The sequence below is a fragment of the Hipposideros armiger genome, unplaced genomic scaffold, assembly GCF_001890085.2.
Source record: "Hipposideros armiger isolate ML-2016 unplaced genomic scaffold, ASM189008v1 scaffold_737, whole genome shotgun sequence".
Lineage (NCBI taxonomy): Eukaryota > Metazoa > Chordata > Mammalia > Chiroptera > Hipposideridae > Hipposideros > Hipposideros armiger.
In genome coordinates this window covers 545,216-555,978 of record NW_017732087.1, presented here as the reverse complement: position 1 = coordinate 555,978, position 10,763 = coordinate 545,216, and the positions used below count along the sequence as shown (strand labels likewise).

General features: G+C 38.7%; 2 protein-coding genes across 3 annotated transcripts in view; one reads left to right on the top strand and one right to left on the bottom strand.

Moving 5' to 3' along the window:
• Window positions 1-10,763, top strand: part of LOC109373594 (uncharacterized) — a 138,191-nt gene that overhangs the window by 10,017 nt on the left and 117,411 nt on the right. The gene's annotated exons all lie outside the window — the stretch shown is intronic.
• CDK6 (cyclin dependent kinase 6) overlaps window positions 1-10,763 on the bottom strand; it is a 128,401-nt gene that overhangs the window by 54,922 nt on the left and 62,716 nt on the right. For both annotated transcript variants that reach the window (XM_019627598.1, XM_019627597.1), the window contains exon 2: window positions 5,457-5,592. In XM_019627598.1, coding sequence (XP_019483143.1) covers window positions 5,457-5,592 — 136 coding nt within the window. The remainder of the gene's footprint in view (window positions 1-5,456; window positions 5,593-10,763) is intronic.

Genomic DNA, 10,763 nt, shown 5'->3' with positions numbered 1-10,763 from the left:
GAGAGAGAGAGAGAGAGAGAGAGAGAGAGAGAGAGAGAGAGAGAGAGAGAAACAGAGAGAGAGAAACAGAGAGAGAGAGGCAGTGATGAAGATAGTGGGGGAGGAGGCAGTGAAGGGTAAGGGTGTGGGGAACATAGGACCTTGAGTACCAAGAAAAAATAAACTGTCTGGGAAACGACACTGGCCAGTTACAAGCCCTACGAGACCAACTGTACTATAGGAGTGAACTATTTGAAGTCAAGTTGCTATCAGCTGAGGCCCATCTGAGAGTAAAAATCAACACTGGCATGACTGACCTATGAGATCCTTTGGACCAGACCTACTGTTATCATAACATTTCACTTTGCTTATTAAAATTAATTTTATTAAACAGTCCTCCTCAGGCATCTTTCGCATACGAGTAAGCACGTTCTTTCAAAATTATTTCATGTTACTATGAAAAGCAGTGTGCATTAAATATCAGAAAAGGTGTGTGTGTGTGTGTGTGTGTGTGTGTGCGCGTGCGCGCGCACGTGCTTTAAAAAACATGGTCTCTTCAATTAGTCCAGCCATGATATTAGATTGGAAAAAAAAAATTCCTTCTGGGATCCGTATCATTAACGTGGAGTATTTGTTCTTTGAATTTCTTGCCTTGTTTTTAAGATCACCTTATTATGCAACATCTGCTCTGAATTTCAAATGTGATAAACAGAGTATGAGTGTTGGTGGCAGATGGCTAATGACCAGCAGTGACAGGCCATTCAAGCCTGCCTTGTTTTCAGAGAAGCGATATTTTCATGTTAATTTGCTCTGTGTCCTGCAAAGATGAGACAAATCACCTGCTCATAATTCAGGCAAAGTGGAGACCACCAGAAGCTGAGAGGGGCCACGGCTTGATTCCTTTAGGGATGAGAAGAGAGAAGGCTCTGGGAGACTTTCCTCATCTGCAGTACAGGGGACCAGCCAGTCAGTCACTTAGCATTATGTCAGCTCTAGAAAGATGAATCAGCCTCGGGCATCCCATACTGACACCAGAGCCACTGTTTACCGCAAGCAGATATTATTCATGGAAACAGATATTTCCCAGAGGCAGAAAACAGGTGCTATTAAGAGTGTATGTCAGTCTCTGAAGTCTGGGTTTTGTAAAATAAACCTAATAGTATGCTTTATCGCCTACTGAAACTATTACAACCAACAGAAATCTCTAGGAAACATTCAACTGAAGATAAAATGAAATGTAATTCGCAGAGAAAATGACCCACACAGACACACAAACCTTGAGCTTTTTTGGCCTGCTCAAGCCCTATAGAATTCATTTGTCATAGAGATACAAAAATAAAATAGAATTTTTAGTCCAAGATTGAGTCATCCAAAGAGGCCATATGGTCTTGAGCTAAAAGAACCCTATCCTATTTTGGAGAGGCAGCTCATCTTCTTTTTTGTGTGATCTTTCAGTGCCTTCGAATTTCCACTTGTGAAATTATAACTGCCGATTGCATCAAACATGTGACATTCACAGAATGTCCAAAGAATGATACTAGGTTCTCAAAGCGTTTATAAGATAATTGAGAGGCCAGGTCATTTACTGGGACATATAATATACTATATAAAGGGAGGCCTAAGTACCAAATGATAGTTCAGTAAAAGAGGGCATTACATTTTGAAAGCATGGAAAGCATAAGATTGTACACAGGTATCTCCCCCATATATATCCTGCCATATAGTTTGTTTTCTGGGTTACAAATGACTAAGGAAGAAGGTGAGGGAATGTTCTTCTTGAGGATAGCAGATAAAGTCATGAGAGACAAAAAGTAACAATCTGAAAGCCCTGTTTTTTTCTCATAAAGCCCCCATAAATAGAAGGTACTATATAAGCACAAACTCAAAATTTATCATGAACCCTAAAAGAAAAAAATAAGACAATCATTAAGGTGTCAATTACTGCCTCATAGGTTTTAGCTTGGAAGTCCAAGATGGCAGTATCAAATTTCAAACAATCAATAAAAATTAAATAAAGACAGCACTGAATGTCTCTATAATTAAGTAGATCAAAACATAACTTCTGAGTTAGAAAAAAGAAAGCTAGATATTGCAAGATAAGCCTATGAGGCAAAATTTGATACTTGTTGATTTCACAGTATAGCAGGCAATAGATTTCTTTATGGAAATGTCACCATCAACGTGAAAGGATATACCTTAGGGCATCAAGAAAAGAGATTAAAGAATGTGATGAACATCTCATGATGAGGTATAAGATGTATATATGTGTTTATCTGTTTTTTTAGACTGTTATATTTTAAAATGTTGGAAAGAACCACCTATGATTTTATTTTATTCTCATGAACTTCTCAATGACAATTTTCAATTCAGGACTATCCCCTTAACTCACTTTATCAAGTCTGACATGAGCACTATGCAATAATGACAAAATTTCCCCATGAGTTTGCCCAACTAACAACCTTCAGAAATACTTAGGGATTCAGGGGAGGTTTTCTGCCCTAAAGAAAGAAACAAACAAAACCTCAAACAAATGGTATTTAAATGCATTTGACAAATTGATATATGTAAATTGGGAAAATAAGCCCATCATAAGGTTATTAGAAAACAAGCGGCTTGATGAAAATGGTATTGAACACAGAAATTTTACTCCTGTAGTATCTGGTCAGAGACCATGGTACATCCCAGTTTTATCCAACCTCTGCTCTCCTAGTGCAATTTATGTCCTGAATGTGCACTAGGATATCTAGAATTTAAGTGGGCTAACTGGAAAATAATGCACAGTAAACACAGTGGGAGACAGGTGGTTGAGGAAAATTCCCTTAGCCTACACGGTCTTATTGGGGGTCTTTCCTTGATTTTCTAATTTACATATATTTCATGTTAAAATATTTTACATATTTATAATTATTTTGCAACATGGCATGTTCTGATACATATTAGACAATGTAATTAATATTTATGATTCTTCAGAACATTTTAGAATATATTTTGGTATCATAAAGCAAAAAATCAGCTACAGATTGTGCCTCTTGACAAACGGGGTTTTTTTGTTTGTTTGTTTGTTTTTCACTTGAAAAGAACCCTAAACTATTTAGCCACAGATAATGTGTACCACATGCTTCTGTGGGCCCTTTACCTCTTCCCTGATACTCCAAGGTCCTTGAACCTATGTTCATGACTAATTTAGTTTTGTGTCCCCAAAGTGTCTAGCACAGAACTCTCTCTGTACATGTTCAATTAATATTGGTACAAGTATATGCAGGAAAACTCTTATTACAACAAAGCATTATATATAAAGAATCCAGTCTATGTTCCCCATGGGTTGTTCCCAATAACAATATTCTCTTGATATAGTTATTGAGACTTCTCACAAATGAGTCTATACAATAATGAAATATTTCTATTCTCTGGTTGTGTGCTTCAATTAACCAGAACCTCAACTAGCTCGCAACCTTTTACCTAGCAGATGTTTATCCTGTATACCAATTCTTAAAAAAAAAAAATCAATCACAGAAACAAGTGTTTATTAAAAATAAATTTGTATCAATTATGTAGTCAGCTTAAAACTGTCCACTGGATGGTATTCTAGTGCTTTTAAATCATCATTCATGTTTTCAATAATGACCTTACAGGGTCACAAATGCTCGAATCACCAAAAAAACATAACAAAACAAAACAAAAAACCCCTTCTATTTAATAAAGAAGAAAAGTAGATTAGCATAGTTCAGAAAGTTTTTAAAAATTAAAAATGAAGATAAAAAGGGAGCGATACGTAGAACAAGTGCTTTAAGACAAATGAGATTACATCCAGCTGTAAAAGTTGATCAAATGATATCTGGGGGGGGCCTTGTAAATTTTAAGCAGACGGTTATGGGTGGAGAAAGCAAAGAAATGGCAACGAGAAGGAGAGCCACATAGGTAGGAAATTATGAGCCACACTGTGAGAATGGGGATTAGTACAATTTGGCCAGAAAATAAGGGTTCATGAAAAGGGGCTATGCCCCCTGCATGCTGAACATGGATGGGATTTTGCACAAACTCATAAAGGAGAGAATTGAAGCCACATGACTGAAACAGAATTTGAGAGGAAAAGTGGTGAACCATACAGCAGATAATTAGGAATACCTATATTTAAAGGGATTTAATGTCCTTGAAACTGCACAGGAAGAAATGAGACCATTACTGAGTACCATTTTTGTTTTGTTTTGTTTTGTTTTTAAAGAAAGGCGGATGGGAGAAAATAAATTCTATATTAGTCTAAAACCAAAGGAATAAACCATTCAATATGTCAAGTTCTAAATGTGTCAGTATCTGGAAATACCACCTATCCACTATCACTAAAAGACAATTCTTACTGTGTTCAGAAGATAAACTATTTTCAGTTATTCACGCCTATCTAAAATGATGCTGAATTCTTTAAACTTTTTTTAACTTTTCAGTTACAGTTGACATTCAATATTATTTTATATTAATTTGAGGTGTACAGCACAGTGGTTAAACATTTATATGATTTACAGAGTGATTCCCTAATAAGTCTAGTACCCACCTGGCACCATACACAGTTATTACAATATTCTTGAGTATATTCCCAATGGTGTACTTTATATCCCTGACTATTTTGTAAATATCAATTTGTATTTTTTAACCCCTTTACCTTTTTCACCCGCCCCCAACCCACTTCCATCTGGCAACAGATGAATTCTGTAACTCATTTCTAAACAATGAATGATAAGGTAAGGAGTTTGTTTAATTAAGTCACCAAATTCACAAAACCAAAAGGGTCTTCATGAAGACCTGCACATGATGTGCATAGATCTAAAAGATCTACTGGGAAGTTCAATTAACCAGAATGGAATTAAGACCAACAAAACTTTATAAGTAGCTTTTTCCATTAGACTTAAAAAAGAAGAAAGAACTCCTAGGCAGTACACTGTATCTAGCTTGCTGACCTCTAAGGAGTCTTAAGTCATCTTTGAATTCCAAGAATTTGGGATGGTACCTGGCATTGAGGCTTCCATAAATGTTTTATGAATGAGAAAATATGGAGAAAGGGCCTAATAACCAGTATTTCAGATTTATATAGCAAAGATATGTCCTGCAGCCAGTATATAATTATAATATTCAATGTGCTCATGAATAATGTTTCAAATGATATCTCTCTGAGTCCATGAACCATCAGAAAAGACTGAGCTATATTTACCACACTATACTTTACAAGATTAGAGCTAGATAATGTACAAATAAATATTTTTCAATAAATGTATTAGAACTAAAGGATTTTTCCACTGAGTCCTAAAATTAATGAACTAGAATATATCTTATTCCGTAAACATCCCGCTTAGTTATATTAGATATATCTATACATATTGCGTTAAAAAAGCTTTAACTCTGGCAATTTTCATAGGGAAAGAATACCATTGCTTAATAGACTATAATAGTGTGACTGCTTGACCAGATAGAAAGATGATTCCTAGTACCTTTATGGTTTCCGTGGGCACTCCAGGCTCTGGAACTTTATCCAAATAAGTGGTCAAGTCTTGATCAACATGTTCAAACACTAATGTTAGTTTGGTTTCTCTGTCTGTTCGTGACACTGTGCACACGTCAAATAACCTAAAAGAAAGAAAGAGATATTAAGTAGATGGCAATGAGCAAAGAAGTAACCTGTATGTCTTACACATAACCCCTCAATTTGATAAAAGAGGGGGGGAAAAAGACAAGCGTTGACCATCCCTTGTGATAATATGTAAGAATACCTATTGTGATACAACACTTTAATAGTTACATGAGAATTTCCAGTCAAGATGGCAGAGTAGGTAACCCTGTGCTTGCCTCCTCTCACAATCACATCAAAATTACAACTAAACTGAAAAATAACCACCACTGAGAAGCCACATGGAGACTGATAAGAGGGGGCAGAGATGCAGAATGGGCTGGTCCCACACCCATGTGTGGCAGTTAAAAATTTGGAGGGCGATCTTGGCTGTGGAGGTCCCCCTTGGAGGAGTGAGGGTCCCAGCCCCACACTAGGCTCCCCAGACTAGGGTTCCAGTGAAGGAAGAAGTCCCCACAACTACTTTGAAAACCAGCAGAGACTGTGGCTGAGTGAGATGCAGGGCAGCTAGAGTCCCAGGCGTTCCTCTTAAAAGGCCCATGTACAAACTTACTATCTGATGGACTCACTTGCTCTCAACTCCAGTGCTGGGGCAGCTGCTTGAAAGGTGCCAGGGACATACGGGGAGGAACTGAATTGTCTGGCTGCAGGGTGAGGGTTGGAGGGGCAGCTTTCTCCCAGACAAAAGTGCTGGTAGAAGGCATTGTTCCTTTGTTGAGCTCTCCCACCTCCCACCATGCTGACTTAGATGAGCGCCATATATGAGTATCTATCAGCTTAGCTAACACAGTTTGCCCTTCCCTAGTGATTCCCTGAGACCTCCACCCCATACAACTTTCAGGCCCACTGAAGCCACTTCCAGGAGCTTCTGCATACAAATACCTTGTCTTGGCTTATGCTGCAGACTTTCCTAAAATCTCTCAAAGGTTCACAAACCCCAAACAAGCAGCATCTGGCCTCAGTGTGCCCCATAAATCTTGCTAAGCGGCCCAAAGCCTGGTAGTAGTGGAAGAGGACTTTGTTTACAGCTAGCCCCTCCTAGGCACCTCCAAGCCCAGTGCGGGCAGTGGCCATCTGCAGATTGCTTTGCGGCTCATGCCAGCTGGCCCCTGGCAGGGCACAGGCTGCAGCTGAACTTGGCCTGTGCCGGGGCCCATCCCAGGAGGCTTCCGAAGCTGGCATGCCCAGTGGCTGGCTTCGGACCCAGCTGGAGCACCACCCAGCTGCCTCCATGGAAGACACATCCAAAGGGAAGTCTGGGCAGACACCAGAGACCTGCTAAAGAAATCTTGCCCTGTAGAGTTAGCCTGCATGGCAGCTCCCTCACTGCAGTCACAGTCAGTCTTTACAACCAATCAGTCTGAGGGTCAATCCCTCCCACTGATGTGTAAACAGCAACCAAGACTTGACTACAACAGGAGGGAAAACACAATCCCCAGGGACACACCTGGAGCACCCAACTCAGGTGACCAGGGAAACTGCACGATGGGCCCCACAGGACACCTACTATTGGGTTGTCGGAAAAGTCATGACACATTTTTGCAACGAAAAACATAGAAAAAAGACGTCATGAATTTTCTGACAACCCGATATATAAGGCCACTCTACTAATACTGGGAGACATAGCAGCTCTACCTAATACATAGAAACAAACACAGGGAGGCAGCCAAAAGGGGAAACAAAGAAACGTCCCAAATTAAAGAACAGAAAAGAGCAAAGCTCCAGAAAATGAACAACAACAACAAAAAAAACAGAGACAAGCAATCTACCCGATGCAGAGAGCAAAACACTGGTTATAAGGATGCTCAATGATCTCAGCAAAAACTTCAACAAAGAGATAGGAAACATAAAAATGGAGACAGAAAAAAATAAAAAAGGATCAATCAGAAATGAAGAATACAATAAATGAAATGAAGAATACATCAGAGGAAGTCAACAGATTAGATGAAGCAGAGGGTTGAATCAGTGATTTAGAAGGTAGGCTAGCAGAAAACACCCAATTAGAACAAAAAGAAAAAAGTATCCAAAAAAATGAGAATAATTTAAGGGGCTTCTGGGGAAACATGAAGCACTCCACCATTAGCATCATAGGGATACCAAAAAAGAGGAGAGCGAGCAAGGAACCGAAAATCTGTTTGAGGAAATAATGATTGAAAACCTTCCTAACCTGGTGAAGGAAATAGACATACTGTGTTTCCCCGAAAATAAGACTGGGTCTTATATTAATTTTTGCTCCAACAATCTACATTTATTCATTTATTCATGTACAAAAATCTACATTTATTCAAACAGTCATGTCTGGCTGACGATCTTAACTGGGGCTTCTGTTTGGGGTACAGCTTATATTACGAGCGTTCTAAAAAATCATGCTAGGGGTTTATTTTCCAGCTAGGTCTTATTTTTGGGGAAACACAGTACAAGCCCAGAATGCACAGAGAGTCCCAAACAAGATGAACCCAAACAGGCCCACCCCATGACACATCATAATTAAAATACCAAAGGTTAAAGACAAAGAGAGAATCTTAAAAGCAGCAAGAGAAAAGCAGTTAGTACCTACAAGGGAGCCCCCATAAGGCTGTCAGGTGATTTCTCAACAGAAACTTTACAAGCCAGAAGGGATAGGCATGAAATATTCAAAGTGATGAAAAGTAAGGAACTACAACCAAGATTACTCTACCCATCAAGGCTATCTATCATTCATATAGAATCGAAGGATAGATAAAGAGTTTCCCAGACAAGAAAAAGCTAAAGGAGTTCATCATCACCAAACCAATACTGTAATAAATGTTAAAGAGGCTTCTTTAAGAAGAAGAAGAAAAACATATGAACAATAAAATGGCAAAAACTACATATCTAACAACAATTACTTTAAATGTAAATGGATTAAATGCTCCAGTCAAAAGATACCAGGTGGCTGGATGGATAAAAAACAAGACCCTTGCATATGCTGCCGACCAGAGACTCACTTCATATCGAAGACACACAGACTGAAAGTAAAGGGATGGAAAAATATATTTCATGAAAATGGAAACAAAAAAGAAAGCTGGGATAGCAACACTTATACCAGACTAAATAGACTTTAAAACAAAGGCTATAACAAGAGACAAAGAAGGATCCGCAATCCCACTTCTGGGTATTTATCCGAAGAAATCCAAAACACTACTTCGAAGGGACGTGCATCCATATATTCATTGCAGCATTATTTACAATAGCCAAGATATGAAGGCAACCTGGTTGTCCATCAATGGATCAACTGATAAAGAAGATGTGGTACATATGTACAATGAAATATTACTCAGCCGCAAAAAATAATGAAATCTGCTACAACATGGACGGACCTTGAGGGTATTGTGTTGGGTGGAATAAGTCAGACAAAGAAAGACAAATGCCATGATTTCACTTACACGTGGAACATAAAGAACAAAATAAAATTGGGCCGACCAAGTGGCGCGCTGGTTAAGAGTTGGCTTGGGAGCACCAGCTCTGAGCAGCAGGGCCCTGGTTCGGATCCCACATGAGGACCAGTGACACTGTGCCCTCTACAGCTAAGATGGTGAACAACAGCTCGACTTGGAGCTGGGCTGCCGTGAGTCTCCGGGGATGGCATAAGCTGCAGTGAGACTGCAGTGGGCTGCCATAAACTACATGAGTGGCTGGCAGCCAAGCGTGAGTGGCTGCAGCCAGCATGAACTGCCAAGAGCCCCCATGAGCGGCCGTCCAATGGCTGGCGACTGATATGCCTCAGCCGGGAAGAGCACAATGATAATTCGAACATGGGCCAGTGAAGCAACGTCCTCCACAACTAGACTGAAGAACAAAAGGACAGCAACTTGTGTGTTCCCCTTCCCTGATTCCCGAACACTGTTTCCTCCCCCAATTTCCCAATAAAATCTAAAAAAAAAGAACAAAATAAAACAGAAACAAACTCATAGATACAGAGAACAAACTGATAGTTGCCAGATGGGAGGGGAGCTTGGGGGATGAGTGAAAAAGGGAAAGCGATTAAGAAGTACAAATCGGTAGTTACAAAATATTCATGGGGATGTAAGGTATAGCATAAGGAATATAGTCAATAATAATGTAATAACTATGTACAGGTCACATGGGTGCTAGGTTTATCGGGGTGATCACTTCGTAAGTTATACAAATGTCTAATCACTATGTTGTACACCTGAAACTAATACAATATTGCATGTTAACTGTAATTGAAAAATAAAAATATTATTTAAAAAACATCAATGTGAAAGCTAAGGAGAGGAGCACTTGGTTAAGTGGTGACAAAATGCATAGGAGTAAAGGGCATAAGTTCTTAGTTTTAAAATTTCAAAGAGAAAGCAACATGGCTGGAGCATGAGACTATCTGCTTGGAGTTTCCTTGGTTAAGACCTTCGGTAGAACTTGATGATGGAGATAATTTCACAACTGCAGCCTAGGAAGAATATGGTGCTTCTCAGCGCACAGTTCCAGAATTATTAAAGAGACAGACTGAGCATTCTTTGGAGATGCTGGACTCTGCAATGAAGGTTTTTTTTTCTGGGATTTAAATCATGCCTGTGAAAATAAGTATGATGAAATATGGAGAAATTTATTCTTTTTTGAAAAACAGCCTTCTCATCCTGATAAATCATATAATTTTCCTGGAAAGGGCATAAATTTTTAGTTTTAAAATTCCAAATTCTTAATCAAAACTGTGAAACTTAAACTTTTTTCTGGTGATGGGGGGAGAACTGCATATCACCCTTAAATGATAAAGACAAACAAATGTTATCATTAAGTTTGGATGGGTGAATTCAGTATCTTCCATAAAATCCTACAACTAATACAAAATTTAAGTTTTAAAAACAAAGCCTTTGGTAGTAAAAAAATTTCCCAAAATTTCCCAAAAAATTTCCAAAAAAATGCCAAAGGACAAATTTTCCTTTAATTTCAACCGTACATAGCACACTATCTGGTACATGAGATGCTCAGCAAACGTTTGAAGAATTAAACAAACCACCTATAAACAAGCTGCAAGTAAATTTCTTGATAAGAATATAATATATATACTAAAAAAAAGTAATAGAGGAACAAGACAAACAAATAAAGAAACAAAAATTCATAGACGCAGGCAATAGTTTAGTGGTTACCAGAGGGTAAGGGGGCTGGTAGATGAGGGTAAAAGGGGATCAAA